At 32.7% G+C, this 19,247-nt stretch overlaps 1 protein-coding gene across 1 annotated transcript; it reads right to left on the reverse strand.

Moving 5' to 3' along the window:
- Positions 1–2,062: 2,062 nt before the first annotated feature.
- Positions 2,063–3,516, reverse strand: LOC126694783 (uncharacterized). The gene is made up of 2 exons (XM_050391277.1): positions 2,967–3,516; positions 2,063–2,287 (listed from the first exon to the last, which is right to left on the reverse strand). Exons 1-2 carry the CDS (start codon positions 3,406–3,408, stop codon positions 2,235–2,237), a joined length of 495 nt encoding a protein of 164 aa, XP_050247234.1. The 5' UTR covers positions 3,409–3,516; the 3' UTR covers positions 2,063–2,234.
- Between the last annotated feature and the right edge of the window lie 15,731 nt (positions 3,517–19,247).

Here is a 19,247-nt window from a genome sequence, read left to right on the forward strand (position 1 = left end):
ACAGTGTGGCTAATATATACCAAGAGAGTACTACAATCCACTGTTTGGCCAATACCCTTTAAAGACTTTTTCTGCTCTCAAATTGAAAACAGTGTAAAACAGTTGTGTCCCAGTTAAATTTTGCTGTCATGTCCAGACTCCAGACGATGTTTTGGTCTATTATTTTGTTGGCAGGCTGCATGCAACGCCGTATGATATAATGACAACTATTTTTTTTTTAATTAATTGTTAATCTTTGTATGTGGTCAATAAAAGTGTTTTCTAATGAAGAATGTGATTGTAGATGTAACTTGGCGAGAAAACTAATAGCAAATTTCGACTTTACAGCCAAGTTGCCAACCAGCTCACTCAAGTTGAACAATAACAAATATCAGACAACGTAATGAAACTCTTCATGTTGCGGCCACAACATACCAAAAAAAAAAAATACTGCTCAACAATTCCTTTCAATATTACAAGCAACAGCGATAATCTACAATGGTCAATAATTGTAAACAAATTGGAATTTCATTGTAACCGTTCACTAAAAAAAGCTTTTTATATGAGTTCCAATACTAGTTAGCTCTGTTGGTAAAGTTTTTTTATCATTGAATAAGAAATCTGAGTTTGAACCCTGTCTATACAAAAAAACTTATTGATCAAGAATCTAGTTAGCTCAACTAAATCCTACTTATATGAAAAAACTAATTGATATATTAACCTAACGATAAAAGCGAACAATTATTATAAAGTGGACATCATAAATTAAAATTATATTGTATCCTAAAAAAAATCTTTAAACTATAAATTGTTAAAATAGACCATGGAACACTTGCAGCCAAATTGGTATTTATCTCTATATTTCTATATTTATGGCAAATGTTTTCATTTAATTCATGAACAGAGGGTTAAGGGGGAAAATTTCCAAACTAAAACACAGACCCAATCCCTCTCAATCATAGTTCTAACCAAATGAGGATAAACATGATAACTTGTGTTTTCAGTGGGAAAAGTCTGTGACAGTTTCACGGCACAATAAAAGAGCTAAAGAAAAGGGACAAAGTGAAAGGCATATAGGGTCCACCCCCTCTAGCAAGGTGCGTGTGACCACACATAACAACAACAATACACTGTGACCCCACCCGTGACTGGCCCACATTTCCCGCCTAATTATTATATATATATAAAAAAGGGTCCCTAGGGACGTAAATGAAAAGATGATATTACCAAGGAATATTTTTGAAAAAATTCAAGAATATAATCTGACCATAAGTTTGTGAAAGAAAGTGGTTTTGTAATTTGCTGTACAATATGGCACAAAGCTCGCCCGTGAAGAGAGGCTTTTATTTTATTTTATTGATTTGAACATCTACATATACCTAGTTTTATAAGACTGTATAAGGCTATAAAGATTCAAACAACTTTCAGAATAAAATAGAAAAGTAAAAATAGAAGCATAAAACAATAAGAAAATGATAAATTAAAAACAATGTGGAGTTTCTTTGATTATGTGTTTGGATAAGAAGATAATCAAGTATAAGTGTTCGTGGGTGTAGAAGGTAAAGGCTAGTGTTCAAGTTTCTAAGAAGAAATTTCATATACATAACACTTAGATTAAATTATAATAAAATTTCCATCTTAGGTCAGCAAAAGAGAAAAAGTTTAGAGGTAATAAAAACACATGGTTGAATTTATTTGGACCATTTTTTGGTCCAAATAAATTCAACCATGTGTATATTTCATAAATTCACAATAATTTATTTATTTAGAAAGGCCCCAGTTTAGGGAATATAAATAATATTCTTAACTTCAATTCTCCATGTTAATTTGTAAATTTAAAAAATAAAAAATGAAAAACCTTTCAAAATAAAAAATGAAATATTTGTTTTCAGTAATGAAAATTGATTTTAGATATTGTTGACAGTTTCAACATTAATATTTCGTCGTTTTTTAAGGAGCTTGAAAACCCAAGAGATAATGATCGAGTTAACAAGATTAGATTCTTTACTTTGATAGTCATCTAAATCTTTATCTTTATAAAGAATTAAACAAAAAGGAATAAACAAAAGTTTGAAGATTAGAATTTAGAACTCGCTTCTAATTTGATTGGGACCCTTGATTCCAGGACTTCACATCTTTACAAACTACTGCTCAGCCTCTAATCTAAACCCACCTACACATATAACTATAATTAGAAGACTATTAATTATTACATAAAATTGAAAACGACAGACTTTGAGACAGTTGAAATCTCTCTATCTCAAAGCCTCAAAACCTTTCTCCCTCCTCACATGATTCTCCAAACCACCTGCACAGCCACATAATAGTTATCACTTATTAGCATCAAAGATCATAAAACCCATGTAGATTAAATTTTAAAATTAAAAAAAAAAAAAAAAAAAAGATTCAGCAATTAATCAAACACTCTTCAATTTATATTTCTAATCAAGAATTGATGTATATATATATAACTTCTGCCATTTGCACTGGTTTTCTTTGCTGGATAAAAAAAAGTGTTTAACTTGTATTTTAATAGGAAATTTCCTTCAATTTGTTTTTCTATTTGTTTTTCCTTTTGTGAGGTTGGGAAATTTCATCCACTTGTTTTTTTCTTTTAATATTTTCTGGGTGTTTATAATTATAATACAGAAAACGAGAGGAAATAATAAAACAAGGGATATAATAATAAATATAAATAAGGCGATCAGTTTCTGAAACAAAACCATGAATAACATGTAACTGGAATTATCAGATAACACAGGCATTAAAATCCAAAAAGCAGTTTCGTACACAAATAAATAACAGAAACCCACATCAAATCAAACTGCTACAGTTGTTACAAACTCCAAAGCAAAAACAAAAGCCAGAAAAAGACACACCCATGACCCAACCAAACAGACAATATTCAATTAAAAAACAACAAAGTATTATTATAATTAAAGAAAGTTAATTAAGCAAATTTGATCCAAGACCCAGAAAGCACTTACCTTGTGGTTTACAACTAGGTGGATCTTCAAAAAGTGACAAAGAGAGTTGCTTGTGAGCAACCCCTATGTCAAACAGTATAAGCCCTGAATTTGGATCATCAACAATGATATCTTTCACAGGTAGCCATAGAAAAAGCTCTTCTTGGGACAAACCAACAACACCTATGAGACTTCCATAGCTAAGATTTGCCCTCACAACACTGTCAAAGTAGACCCTATTCTCAAACTTGGTGAGACATGGCCCATCTAGAAACACTTCTAGTGTACCATTGTCTAAGAGTGTGTAGGACTTAACCTCCTTAGGAAGTAGACCAGGTGGTAAGCCTTTGGAGCGAAGAAGGTCATGGATGGAGGAGGTGTAAGAGAGAGAGATAGGTAGAGAGAAAAAGATCATAAAGGTACATAGAAAGACTGAGAAGTGGGTGTTAAAGAAGTTGGCCATGGTTGATTAGAATTTAGAACAAAGAAAAGAGAGAGAGAGAGAGAGAGAGAGAGAGAGAGAAATGAGGTTTAAGGAGTGGTTTTTGAGAGAGAGCTGGAGGGAGGTTGGAAAGTGGAAAGACTGTTTAAAAAAGATGTATTTGGGCGATGTTGAATTACTGTTCTGCCCTTGTTTGGTGACTAAGTGGGGGCCAATTGGGTTTTGTCATTGGAGTTTTAATTATTTTTGTATTGTATCACCTAAAGAACCTTAATTGGATCTTGGTTGTTTATACTTTATATGGGAGTAACATTTTAGTACTTTTTTTCCCAAAAAAAAAATATATTTTGGTACCTTGCTTAATCTCTCATTTATTTGTCCTCTAAGCCTTAATTAATTAATTTATTTATTATGATTAACACCAATTTATGCGGGTACCATGTTAGTACTAGAAATTCATATTAGAATTACTGTATACTTTTGGTGTGATGGTTTTTTTACAAGTATAAGTGTTTGTTGGGTATAGGAGGCAAATGTTAGGGTTCAAATTTTCAAAAAAGAGCTTTACACATATAAACTTAGATTAAATTAGAATAGAATTTCTATCTTATATTTGGTAAAATTACTTTGTGATTAGTTTTACTTATTCCCTTTTTTTTTTCTATCAAAAAGATTATTATCCGGTCCTCATAAATTCTCTTGCATCCTCATCTAGTCAATTCTGCAGTCAAATGACTCAAATCCTATGTACTTCGATTTGATGATTCTCACAATTTCATTAAATAGTAGAGAATTTCCATAGTTACTTGATGAATGTGCACTCATCACCTAACCTCTCAAAGCCAATGACCACAATAATTGGAGAGGATACAATTGCATATTTTTCTGTACTTTATTTGGCTTATCAATTTTGCTACTATTTATAGTTTATACTCTACTCTATGAACAAGTAAATAAGTCATGAATAAGGATATCTCATTCTAAACTCCAAAGTGGTCCAAACGGCTCAATCAATGTACATCCACATTGGTCACATTTCATCACAGATATGGACAGCTAGGTTAATTAATATGCAAGCCTCAGTTGTTAGTTGTTACACCATCCAAAACATTTATTACCCCCAAGACAAAATTATCAAATTAACCAAGGTTTAACAGTGAAAAGGGTATTTTAGTAAATCCATAATTCATAGTAGGGACAACGGAGTGTCACACAAAGTAACGGTTGTATCTACAGTCAAAAAGTCAAGAACCCAGAAGGCCCCTTGACCCTTCACATCAATTTTTAACTAAATGGATAGTGAAAAAGGTAAATCCATTTTTTTTTTTTTTATAATTAACAAAAAAAAAAAGTTCACGCCTTTAGTCATTTCCGCGCTTATTTAAATCCAATCATGCATGGCGTGAGACTATCTAAGCATTAGTGGCACTTTTCTCAACTTAAATTCACTATTTTGAGACACATATGCGTAATGAGTTACAAAAACTTCCAACCATTAAACTACGCATGGGGTGGTGAAAAAAAGTAGATTCACAATGCATAGTTGTGCTAAGATGTTAGCACTTTATTTTTTGAATGCTTTGAGACACAGATTGGCTAACCAGTGCATGAGCGAGGCGTAGGAATCATGTCAGTGATCTGAGAGCTTAATACCCGGGGAGAAAATTACGAAGTTTCCATACCTTTTGACAAAAGAGGGCAATGAAAATATTATATTTTCCTTTATGCCACTGTAGTATCACGCAGTGACAGTGCTTGGACAAAAAAAAGTTTCCAGAGATAATGATTACGTTACACATAGGGGGACCTCTAGTAGGTGCTAGCAGCTAAGATGCCATATCATTCAATACACGTGGACCAAGGAGTGATCGCCTACTTCACCCTGGTTTTTGGGGATTGACATTGCGTGCAATACAAATCTACGATGATATATGCCCAACAATTTTTACTTTTTTTTTTTTAAATTTTATTTTTTATATTAAGACTTTGTTTGGATATTGTTTATTTTGTAGAAAATTAAAAATAATTAAAAAATTACTATTCACATGTTTGGTACTGTTCATAAACCTAAAATCACTGTTCATGGACTATGAACAGTGCCAGACACGAGTCCAAAAAAAAAAAAAAAAAAAAAAAAACGCAAGAAACATACCGCAGAAAACACAATACCCAAACAACACCTAAATTTCACAGATATTGAGTTGGTAGATTAATATTTATTAATGGGTTTTTACAATACTAAATATCAATTAAATACTATTTGTTTCACTTTCTATTTTATATACTTTTTTTAATTAAAATTGTTCTTATTTTTTGAGATGTAAAATTGCTATTTAAGTTTTTGTATTAGATTTTATTTACATCATTTTCAGAAGTTGTTAGGAAAATTTTGTCAATGATTATTCGACATATTAATAATAATATTATTAGGGGAAATAAATTTTAATTTTAATTGAGTTAAATTTCTATTGGCTCAATATTTTGGGGTCTTCTTGAAGGTGGGGAAAATGCAAAATTCACCCTTTTTTTTCAAAAAAAAAAAAAAAAAATCTTCATTTTACAATTTTAAAGAGATTTTTATACAATTTTGGGGACTTTTTCCTTATGCAATTGGGGGCCTTAAAACCCTTCCAAAAAAATTGTACAAGTAGGGGCCTAGGCCTTGAGTTGGCCTTGAGCTCACCACTGATACTTTTTTGTTATAGGAAAAGTTAATGAATGTCTTAAGTGTATTAGTTTAACTATTTTTAAAAACTTTTTACAAGAAAAAAAAAAGTAACTAACCTTTTTGAAAATTTTTATATTTTTCATAAAAGTAATATTTAAACTTTCTTAAAATGGTCTAATAACAATTGATTTCAGGTCAACATTTAATAAGACTTTTTTATTATTTACTATCAACAACTTGTCACCTCATACATATGTGAAATTTGCTATTGATTTTGGTAAGTCTCTAGGCTTATTGATACTAATAGAACTCTTAAATGTGGTCGTATGTGAAACTATCCATGCAATAATGGTACTTGCTAATATTTTGTCCCACAACTTTAAATTCACAAAGAAATTAGCCATAAGGATTTCCTATCACTAAATTACCTTTAATAGTCTCTTACAACGTTTTTAACTTTTTTACTCTTTCAAATTTTTTTTAATTCAATTCAAAATTATCAAAACAACTTTCAATCTAAATCCTTCAAAACTATCCCACATTGCATGGGATCTCGATCCGGTCTTTCCATATATGATTTTTTTTTTCTTTTATACTAATAAATAATAATTCCATATAGGCATACGGTTAGTTTTATTTAACTTCTCGAAAAATCTAGCTGAGTTTGTGGGCTCCTGTGATACCAGGTTGCCGGTTGAAATGGCCCACGCGTGTGTTCTGCAGGTCCCCGCGCGTGACTTGTTCGTGAGAATCGTGACCTCCTCCATGATGGATGTACCAGTAAAATCATTAGAATGGCCCAAAAAAGATTGTAATACTATCGAATATAGATTTTTTTTTTTCTTTGGGTTAGGTCGAATATAGATTTTTTTGCAACTATCCTTCACTTTAATCTAATCATTAACAGTACTCATTGATTTTTTTTTTCCTGATACTTAATTGATTGCATTTTTTTTCGAGTAATGCTACTGCTATATACTATTTTATAACATTTTTATTGATTGTTGATACGACCAATTTTTTATTAATTTTCATTTACGTCTATCATTAATACTATTTTTTATATATTAATAATTATTCACCACATTAGTAGCTTGTAAAATTTTTTTACAAAAAAGTTTGTATTTCTTACATAAACAATTAGTTTTTTGAAATGGAAAAAAATTCTTTTTATCCGATTTATTTATTTTCCATTTATTATATTCAAAATTGGCTGACAAGTACATCAATTTATGTGTTATTTAATTTTCACATTTTCATTTGAGTAATATTTATTGATATTCACTACAAATTCTTAAATAATGACTTATGGTAATTCTTCATCTAGTTAGTTCTTATTGAGCCTCTGCTTAGGCCAACTCCATGTTATAATTTTTAGTGATCTTCACTATTAAGTCAAGTCAAGTTAAATAAGAATGGATTAATTCCATATACACTTTGAGTTTGAAGATAGCATGAAACGATTTTAGCTCAAGCTCATAGCCCTTGAGTCATAAATTGTAGCAGAGATCAAGCCAATGATCCTCAACATTGAATCCAACACTTTCATCTACACATGTACATCTAGTTGGAAGATATCAATAACCGATTCAAGATGAAGCTTCATACTACTTGGATTATAGAGTGTATTGAAGCTTGAATTAGAACAATTCATTGTATTTTTTTCTTATAATAAATCATACAGAAAATTGTACCTACTTTCATACATATCAATACTAGTTGATCATTTGTTACTCTATTTCTTGGTGTAATTTATCAACACAAGAGTTGTGTGTATAAGTATTTCACTACCTACTATTTTTTAGAAGTATTGGTTAAATGATTAAATTTATCATATCTCAATAATTTAAACTTTTGAGACAATCAATAATTTAACAACTGCATATTTGGAATTAGGATATCAGCTTACGACCATTAACATGATGACATGATTTCTCATGCTATTAGATTTTTTTACTGCAGACACGTATTATCTAGAGATTGACAAACACCAATTCATCATTATACCGAAAAAAGTGAATCAATGTACAAATCAAGTGATAGCCACAGATTGACCTTTCAATATCCCGACCACAAGTATCCTTTTATGTATAATAGAGTTAAGTGGAAGACAAACCTTGAGTACAGTTCTTTAATTGTTGTATCTTAGGTTTTTTAATTAAATTCATGCATTTTTTTTATTGCATTGACCTACAAAATTATTCCTAAGTTTTACCCTCTATGTGTAGCATATTCCAAATTCTAGTAATTTTGAGCTATACATAAATTTTTTTGCTGAAGAAATAAATAAATATTCCCTTTGATTAAAAAATATTTTCATCATGCATAAAAATTATAGAAAGGACTAATTTCCTTCTTTCCCTTTTTTTTTTTTTGGTATTCTAACTGTTTATTAGTGGTAAATATTGTTGTTTGACAGTGAGAGTGTAAAGAATTTGGGAAAGAGAGGGAGAAAAGATTGATAAATATATTTGCTCCTCCCCTTCTTCATTAAGGATAAAGGGAATGGTAATTATCTACAAGCTTGAGTAATTGGTACAGAGCTACCCTTTTTTATAAGCCAAAAAAAAAAAAAAAAAAAAAAAAAAAAACCTGGGATAGAGAGGATGTAAATTTATGTTTGAGAAAAATTGATAGGTTGTGGATGTTTTTGCTTCAATTTTTTAAATAGTAGTTTGGGTAGGTAGGAGAGAGTGAAAGGTTGTTTACAATTCGGTTACAAATTGAAATTTAAATTTATTACTTTTTCTGCAAACTTAAATAAAGTGGATATATATATATATATATATATACATATATATATATATATATATAAAGGGCTTTTCCAAGAAAAAAAAAAAAAACAATTGATAAGTGACAACTTCAATTTTCAAGTGATGAGAATTGGCTTAATATAACAGTTTATTATAAATGTATGATATATAGATTTGCGATATTTGCATAAATCTTTGTTGAAATGGATTCTTTTTTAATACCAGAGAATAATAATAAAAAAAGTATACAGTAATACTTAATTAGCATTGTTAGCAAAACTTCATCTCATCTTTTATTTTTCATTCTTTAGATTTAAACAATATCTTGATCACTTGATCTGTTGAACGTTGCTAAGACTCGAGGATGAATTTTTTTTTTTTTTCCTTCTTCCACCTTTCACTTCAGTCTTTAATAAGTATATAATCTAGCTAGTACCTAGATATTCCGCTATGATTTTTTTACGTATTAACAATTTTATGGTATAATAAATATGTAGGCGAAAAAATCCGAACCAAAGTGCCTTACAAGTTTATATACGGTGGTCGGTGGGTAATTTGTCTCTATCACTACAATTTGTGGTACTGAAAGTGGTGATGGACTCATGGGGCATATTTGATTTTTTAAGTTTCAATTATGATCGAAGAGGCTTGGTCCTAAAAGGTGGAATAAAAGCGAAAAGGAAGTGGTAGTGTTCACTGTCATTTACAGGTTGCGATTCATTCACTTGAACTGTCTGTGAGTGAGGGTAATATTCATATATATATGATTGATCTTATTCTTATTTTGTCTTTTGCAATTGTAGAATTTCTTCTTAATTAAGAGCCAAAGATTCCCTCCAAAAAAAAAAAAAAGAGCCAAAGAAAAAAAAAAGAATCATAATCCCCGCAATGAATGTAGAATAATTTTAAGTTGTTGAGATCATTTGCACCAGTCTTGCACATAATTTTATTAAATTGTGGTTAAAAACTCACATTAAAATAAATAAATTAGTTAGCCAACTTTTCATATTCATCATGTATAAATAAAGCCTTTTATTTTCTTTTATTCTATTTAAATATTATTGTTCTTTTATTTTTTTAAGTATGCGCCTTCCCACCTTTTATTTTCAATTAGCATGTAACCCATGCAAACACATGAATGCATTTAAAATTAAACACAATTTTTATTATAAAAATATAAATAATTAGTGAAATTATTATTTTTTTAAAAAGCATGTAACACATGTATACGTGTGGATATATTTAAAATTAAATACAATTTTTATCATAAAAATATAAATAATTAGTTAAATCATTTTTTTTAAAAGTAAATGTAATTAGTCATATATTAAAATTCTCATCCAAATTTAATACTACTTTTTTTTTTTTGAAAAACCAAATTTAATACTACTTATGATAACTTTTTTTCTAATTTTTAATACGATAGAATGTGTGGTAATCTTTATTGTATGGTGATTTTTATTGAGAATATGTGAATAGTTTAAAAAAAATTATAGTTCATTAATATTATGTGACGTATGATATGGGATAATGTTTTAGGATCCTCAAGAATATTTAAAAATTCCCATGTTTTGTTGCAAATCACACTAGGGAATCAGATGCTAGGAGAATCTAGATTTCCCCTTTAACCCCCTTTTAGTAGGATTGTGGATTCCCTTTAAAATATGTGGGTATCCAAATTTTCAAGTTTAAAGAAAATTGTATTTTTTATAAATTGACAATTTTAACCCTTTTTCTTTATCATTTAAGCAATTGAGATAAAATATAAAACAAATCATCAATATATTTTCTTTTGTTTTTATCTCTTCCCACCAAAACAACATTATCTCTTCCCATTAAAACAACATAAACAAAATAGACAACTCTGTTGATATATTCATTAATAAAGTTCTATTTAGGTTTCACGTGTGAAAAAAAAAAAAAAAAAGTTTGAAGGGGACCCTCTATTATTGCCAGGTATTCACTTTTATTGTTATGTGTGTGTTACTCAACAAATTATTAATGAATCTATTTTCATGAAAATTTGTTAATGTATCTATTCGTATCTCAGATCTTCGTTTTGTTTTGTTTAGGTATGACTATGTTATTCAAGTGCTCATAGATGCAAGGGTGAATACATTATATATGTAATAGATCGCATTTGTTTCATTATTGATGAACTACTTTTATTTTTATTGCTACTTTATGGTCTTATAGACCTAAACGTTGTCAGGTTGTTTTGCTATGGATTAAGCTCTTTTAAAAATTATTATTAAGAATAAAGCATTTGAGAATTTAAATAGTTATTTTTGTATTGTACTTATCATTTTGAAATGTTAGACTACAGTTTTAATAAATTTGTCAAAATATATAGTTTATATTTGTTTTTCATTATTTATTTAGAGGAAGATTAAAAAAAAAAAAAGACTTATATTGGATTTACAAATCTAAGGATAGAATGAGAAAAATAAATAATTCAGTTAAGATTCCTAGGAATAAACCAAACATTATAATTTCACATTCTTAGTAATCTTATTAGATTTTCAATTAAACTAAACATAGAAATAGTTACATTTATAAACAACCAGATTGCAAGGCATCACATTCCCAGTAATCTAGATGCGAAGAGTAATGTGAATTCCCCCGTATCAAATGCCACATTAGATTCTTAGTATTTTGCATTAATTAGCTTACTTGACACAAAAATTAAAAATATTAATTGGACACATAGCACAAACTTAAGTGGATAATTATGATATGGTTCCCACATAAATTTAGACAATGACTCAAAACTGGATTCTAATTCAAATTCTAATTGAACTTTCTCTGAATTTTGTCTATTAATATAAATAAATATATATATATATATATATATATATATATATATATGTTTCTTCTTAAGCTCTCTATCGTCTCACACCTTTAGGAATGCCAATTTCTTAATTTGGAGTGACCATGGACGAAGACTGAAGAGTTTTTGGCAGTATGGACTCCATCGTGGCCGCAACTTCATTACAAGAACCATGGGTGACGAGTCTCACGGGGTGCACATTGTTGGTGTCTTTGATTCAACGTTCTTTATCTTTGACACAACCTCCATTGTTGCAACCAATGTCTGATTTGCCATAGCCATTGTGGTGGTACATGATATGTGGATTATCTTGGGGTTTGAATGATTTTGGTATCTAAAAGGGGAGTTGGAGTTTGAGCCATCATATGTGCTGGTTGCGATTTTATATATTTAACTTCTTGATAATGAGGATGATTGTGTGACTGTTGGAGACGAGAATAAAAAATTGTTGAAATTGCAGGATTTTGAGTTATAGTGCTTGCTTCGATACTAGCTTTGATAGAACTCATAGAAGGCTAAAATGTAAAGACACCCCTTAGGGTTTGAGTTAGTTGCAAAAACACCTCCTGATGTTTTAATTCTTCATTATAACTCCATGAAGTTTTCATATCCACCAAATTAACTTCTTGAACTAACTTTTGGAAAAATCACGGGACCATCATGTGATCATATTAAGAAGACTAACTGATTTATTCGTGTCACTACTCACATAATAGTCACATGATTTTTCTTTCCACAAGAGCTAACAAAAGTTAGTAATAGAGGTCAATTTAACAAATATGAAAACCTCAAAGAATTACAATGAAGAATTGCAACTACGATGTGTTTTCACAACTAACCGAAACTCCCAGGTGTTTTTACATTTAGGCCATTATAAAATTTACCAATGACTTTACAAAGTTGGTGGTGAGCGAGGATGCTTATGTGATAGTTGGAAATGAGAAATTTTTTTTTTTTTTTCAAAAATATTGGGTATTTAACTATAGTGGTTCGCTTGGTTTGTATTAGACTACTAGCTTTTACAAAATTTTCCAAGTACCTAAAAGTCTAATGGGTGTATGAAATTGGGTTTTGGTCTGCTAAATTGTGGAGAAAGCTTAAAGTTTTTCCGGATTTGATGCCAATGCTCAAATAAATTGGCTTGGGTTCTAAAATATTATTATCTCTAAGAGCATCAGCATTGGGCATTGTATATGCCAAATGTAAGGTGAGTTTGGCATTTTAAGCCCAAAAAGCCTCAGCATCTGGGATTGTAAAAGGGAAGTATTGTAAAAAAATTTAGAATTGTGCTACAATACAATTCTACCTTTAGAATTGTACTGTAGCACAATTCTAAACTTAAATAATAATATTAATACTCTCTCTCCTCATTTTTTTAACCCTGAAATTTCTCTCTCCTCTCTCATTATTTCTCTTCTTTTCTCTCTCTTCATACCCAAGACTTCGTGGTGGAGATCGGTGGGTGGCGAGATTGGCATGGTGGAGATCAGTGGAGCTATGGTGGCTGTGGCGTTGTGATTGGCGTGGGTGTTAATGGTTTTTTTTTTTTTTTTTTTTTTTTTTGGGTTTGCTGGTATATGTGATCGGCGTTGTGGTGGCTGTGGCGTGACGAAGATCGGTGGAGCTGTGGTGGCTGTGGCATTGTGATCGACATGGGTGTTAATGGTTTTTTGTTTTTTTTTTTGGGTTTGCTGGTATATGTGATCGACATTGTGGTGGCTGTGGCATGGCGGAGATCGGTGGGTGGCAAGATCGGTGGAGCTATGGTGGCTATGGCGTTGTGGTGGCTGTGGCGTTGTGATCGGTGTGGGTATTAATGGTTTTTTTTTTTTTTTTTTTTTTTGCCGATCTGGGTTGATATGGATGATGGAGGAGTTGTGCGGAGGAGTTGGGTTGATATGGATGATGGAGGAGGAGGCTGGAAGAAGGTGAAAAGTAACGTAATGGAGAATTCTGGAAGGGACGCGTGTGGGGGAGAAAATTGAGAAAAAAGAAAAAAAGAATAAAAATATTTTATTGTGAATATATATTATTTTAATGAGTAGAATAGAAAAATAAAAGTTAGAATGCTGGAGATATTATAAAATGATATTGTATAATTGATAAAGTGACTTTTTGAAATGATAAAATAGGATGAGATGATAATTCTGACGATAGATGCTCTAAAGGTGGTCATGAATAGCTCAAAGGCTCAATATTAGCTGGGGTTTGGAAGCATCCAATGCACCAAAATATAAAAAAAGTGAGCTAAAATGATTGGCAATATTTGAGTTGGGGGAAATTACTATAAAAAAATGAATCGAAGACTCAGTCTGCAATTAAAAAAATATTAAAATGATAGTATTAGGTTAGATGCTCGAAAAGAGAGTATATACCTGAAAAAGAGACCCCTTAATCAAGCCACTACCACGAGGACCAACAAAAAGTAGTTCACAGATCAATCATTATTATACCTCCAATGATGCTTCATTAATGTGTCGTTTACTGTAACTCATTGCCAAAAAACTCTTATGTGGCAGTGGCACAGTCTTTATTTCAATGAGATTATGAAAATCAGGGTCTTTTCTGCTTAACCTGTCTCTCTGTAATGGCTATTGTTTGTTCGTTATGGGTGTGTTTCCATAAAATGGCAGGCTTTTTAATTTGTTTAAAACTATTATTTATATGTATTGAGAGAAAAAAATATTAAATTTTTTTACCCTTTTTTACATGAATCCTTGAGGATCTATTATAGAGCTTTGTATTTGACAAAGCCAATTTATTTGCATGCCCTACACTTTAAACTTTAAAGTGACTCTGACTGACTGATGAGGAATATGTTCTTCTTTTTGGGTAAAAGTCAAAGCAAAATGATGCAGCGGCAGGTATAGCACTTATCAGAACATAATGAGAAATGGCCCAATTTATCCCGCAGATCCTTTTCCATTTATGGGAGAAAACTGGGGTTAGGTATGGTCGTATGGGACTGAATTGATTGATTCTTAACATAATTTATACATGGGTTTTTTAAGACAGTGTGATCTGTGAAATATATATAAATTTCAGTGGGGGCATATCGAGAGTTTTTAGACTCTGGAAAGTGTAAGGAATGCCATGGGCCTCACTCACCTCATTAATGAAGGGATAGTTATGCCCCATCCTGACCCATTACAAGCCAATATCATTATTGTCATTGATTATGTTTTTTTTAATGTAATTTATTAAATATCACTTGGTTGAGGACAAAAAAAATTAACTCTGAAAGAGAAAATTGCTATAATTATTAGACATGTTAAAAGTTGAAAAGATTGGAAGTTTTTCCCTACGCTAGCATGGAATCTAAAATGAAGACAAAAACATAAAAAAAAAATATATATATATATATATATATAATATTTCTTAAAATGGTCATACGTAAAAGACATCAATTCAAAGCACTTCACAAAAATAATAATGAACATGATAATTGACACGTTAACATGTATAATGAATGTTTCCTTTGTTCTCTTTTTCAAAATTTATTTTTTGGGACTAAAATTGATCCATTTTTCAAATCCTACTTTTCAATAGAAAAAAGAAGAAGTATTTATGTTCATTTTCCTCACTTTTTTTGTTGTTGAAGCAAAGCTATATATGTGGGAACAACATTTTCCAGGAAATTTCATCCCCGTGAGGTATCAAGCTTTCAATTTGAATAATGAAGTTTCTACTTTCTAGACTGCAATCCCCTAGGGTTAAAAATATGAGTTGTGAGTGTAGAGAGGGAAAATTCCCGACCTATCACAAGCTGACACATCACATTATCAAGTCCACAAAATACAGCCAATTACAGAACACCATGTATTGCTGCTAGGTTTTGCTATCACTATTCAGAAGCCAACAGAAATTTGCCAAGTGTCATGCAAGAGCCAATCACGCATCAGCGCACGTGTAAGCGATGACTCAAGCAGCCTCGCACGTGTAAGCGATGACTCAAGCAACCTCGCACGTGTAAGCGATGACTTAAGCGGACCAATCAAGCTGTGACATGTGTCACCAATCAAGCTCCGCCACGTGTCGCTCACCCACCCCAAAACTCCTATAAATAGAAGCCTTCCTGAGACATTTGAGAGGACCAGGGGATTCAGAAGTGAAAAAGCTCTGCGAAGATCAAGGCTCAAAGCCTTCAAGAACTTCAAGAACTTCAGCCCCAAAATCGAAGAACATTCGAAGCAGAATCATCCAAACTATCTGCCTAGATCTCAAAGTTCACTGGAATCAAGCTCAAAAGCCTCCAAAAACCTCAAACAACCACAAATCAGTGAAGCTCCACGGATTCAAGCCCCTAAAGCCCCGGAGAACTTCCACAACAAACCTTCGAAGACGAAGAACACACGAAGAACACGAAGAACGTGAAGAACAAAGGATTTCCAACAAGCTCATAGCCAGAAATTCATTGTAATTCTGTTCCAAAGATCTTCGATCCATTCTTCAGCCAAATTGAAGTACATTGGGTGTTCAAATCAAAATCACATTACTACAAATCCAATCAACAAGTCTTTTAAGGAGATCGAATCAGAGGATCACTCTTTTGTAATTCCAGAGAATTGTACCACACAATCATCAATACAAATTCGCATTTGTGAAACTATTTTACTTGTTTGATTTATTTCGAACCGAGAAATTTAGTCGCTTACAAATTCTGGCACGCCCAGTGGGACATCTCTGCCTCTCATCTCATTCTCTTTCAAAGAAATAAATCTTCATCATCTTGCTACCAACTTCAATGGCCTCTAGCAAGAACATTCAAGCTTCAACAATAGCTGCTTCAACTAAACTTGGTATGGCTACCACCAACAACTGCATTGGTGCAATCAATTGTAGCCAACCTAAAACAAACAATCAACTTCAAACAATCAAGGAAGCCAAGGTCCAGACAATCATCTCCTTAGACCCTCTCACAAGAAACAAGGTCATCAACAAGGACATCTCCACCTTGGAACACCTCAAGTATGGGGGCAAATCCCCTTCTTCCTTCACAAGAAGTTGGTCGCATGATTTCTCTCCCACCGAAGGGAACCCAAAAAAATGAGATTTCACCGACTCACATCAATTCACTTTCTTCTCCATCATCTTGGGAAGTTGTGTCAGTCATGATGACTAACACCTCTACCATGGAAGAAAAGATGGCTGAAATGGAACAAAAAGTTGTCCTTCTCACAAAAGCACTTGAAGATAAGGACCTCCAAATTGCAACTTTGATGAACAAGCTCGAAGTGCAAGATCTTGGTGAATCAAGCCATGGTCATAAATTCACATCTACGAAAGATGACGAAGGGAGAGAAATTGAAAACACTCCCCGACGAGAACAATCTACTTCGGTTGCTTCGTTGTCAGTCCAACAATTACAAGACATGATAACAAATACCATCCGAGCACAATATGGAGGTTCTTCTACAAGTTCTCTCACATATTCAAAACCTTACACAAAACGCATCGACAACATGAGAATGCCAAATGGGTATCAGCCTCCCAAGTTCTTGCAGTTCGATGGCAAAGGAAATCCTAAGCAACACATTGCTCACTTTGTAGAAACTTGCGAGAATGCAGGGACTCAAGGAGGCCTCTTTGTAAAGCAGTTTGTCCGTTCACTAAAGGGGAATGCCTTTGATTGGTATACAGACTTAGAACCTGAGTCAATCAACAGTTGGGAACAACTAGAAAGAGAGTTTCTCAACCGATTCTACAGCACACGGCGTACGGTAGGCATGATGGAGCTTACCAATACTAAACAGTGGCAGGATGAGCCCGTTGTTGATTATATCAATCGGTGGCGTTCTTTGAGTCTAGATTGCAAGGATAGACTTACTGAAATATCTGCTATAGAAATGTGCATCCAAGGCATGCATTGGGGACTTCTTTACATCCTTCAAGGGATAAAGCCCCGAACATTTGAAGAGTTAGCAACTCGTGCCCATGACATGGAGTTGAGCATTGCTAGCCGCGGAAGTACAAACCCTCCCATACCTGAGGAAAACAGAAGGGAAGTAAGGAGGAATGATAGAAATGCAAAAGTCAGCCTCAAAGACCCAATGGTTGTTAGCACTGCCGAAATCAAGGTTCCAAGAAGAGGAGCAAAGGCAAATGAAGAACAGCTTGAAGGGTGGCAAAAGAATGAAGTGCGTCGCCTGACCTTTAAGGAACGTGAGCAAAAAGTATATCCGTTCCCCGATGAAGATGTGCCAAACATCTTAGAACAACTATTGCAATTGAAGCTAATTGAATTGCCAGAATGCAGGCGACCAGAAGACATGGGGAAAGTTGATGACCCTAACTACTGCAAATATCATCGCATCATTGGCCACCCAATACAAAAATGCTTCGTCTTCAAAGAACAAATCATGAAGCTTGCCAAAGAAAACAAGATTGATCTAAACTTCAATGAAGTTGTTGGGTCAAACCATGTGACCGTTGCTTGTGATGTACTTCCAACTCTCAAGCAGGGGGGAAACACCATTGGAGCTCACAAGTTGATCGACAATGATGATGGCATAAGGATCGGCCCCATCAATGGGAAGTTCCTTAAACACTTCTACACTTGAAAATCAAGAAGTGCTCCTCGGTAAGAGCTTAAACTACCCACCATAACGCTGCAAGGGTACATGATGTCTTCCCATTACCTTTGAAAGCGTACAAATAAAGAAAAATTAATCCCCCTTTATGACACCATTTGCGAGTGTGGCGTAGTGGTTGGATGCCTATGTCGCCCTTGAGGCCAAGGTCTCGGGTTCGATTAGTGGTAATACCCGCTATGCGCAATTGGTACCCATGAAATACCGTGGGGCGTAGGGCGAGGATTACACACGTGAGCCCTCCATTTTTGCCAAAGAAAACAAGATTGATCTAGACTTCAATGAAGTTGTCAGGTCAAACCATGTGACCATTGCTTATGGTGTACTTCCAACTCTCAAGCAGGGGGCAAACACTAACCAAGCTCACAAGTTGATCAACAATGACGATGCAAAGATCGGCCCCATCAATGGGAAGTTCCTCAAATGCTTCTATGCTTGAAAGTGTACCAATAAGGAGAAATTAATCTCACTCCATGTCAACAATTGCGAGTGTGGCGTAGCGGTTGGACGCCCGTGTCACCCTTGAGGCCATCTCGGGTTCGATCAGTGGTGATACCCACTATTACACACTGCGCCCCCCCTTTTTGCAAAAAAAAAAAAAAAAAAAAAAAAACACAAAAATCTTTTGAACTACGTGATGACTTGATCCCTCTCAAGGGTACGTAGGCAACTTAGTATCCTTTGCTAAGTTCAGTCACGCATTAAAAAAAAAAATCATTAAGAAAAAAAAAAAAAAGAAATTATCAGAGAAAAAAGAAAGAAAAAAAAAATCATAAAAAAAAAGGATCATAAAAAAAAAACAAAAAAAAAAGGATCATCAAAAAAGATCATCAAAAAAAAAATCATCAAAAAAAAAGATCATAAAAAAAAAAAAAAAAAAAAAAAAAAAAAAAGGATCATCAAAAAAGATCATCAAAAAAAAAATCATCAAAAAAAAAAATCATCAAAAAAAAAATCATCAAAAAAAAAAAGATCATCAAAAAAAAAAAAAAAAAAAATCTGTTGAACTACGTGATGAC

The sequence above is a fragment of the Quercus robur genome, chromosome 8 (genome assembly GCF_932294415.1).
Source record: "Quercus robur chromosome 8, dhQueRobu3.1, whole genome shotgun sequence".
In the NCBI taxonomy this organism is placed as follows: domain Eukaryota; kingdom Viridiplantae; phylum Streptophyta; class Magnoliopsida; order Fagales; family Fagaceae; genus Quercus; species Quercus robur.

Coding starts and splice junctions, on each gene's coding strand:
- LOC126694783 (XM_050391277.1), bottom strand. CDS start 3,408: ATGGCCAACTTCTTTAACACCCACTTCTCAGTCTTTCTATGTACCTTT. Junction 2,288..2,966: donor ACCTAGTTGTAAACCACAAG/GTAAGTGCTTTC, acceptor GTGGCTGTGCAG/GTGGTTTGGAGAATCATGTG.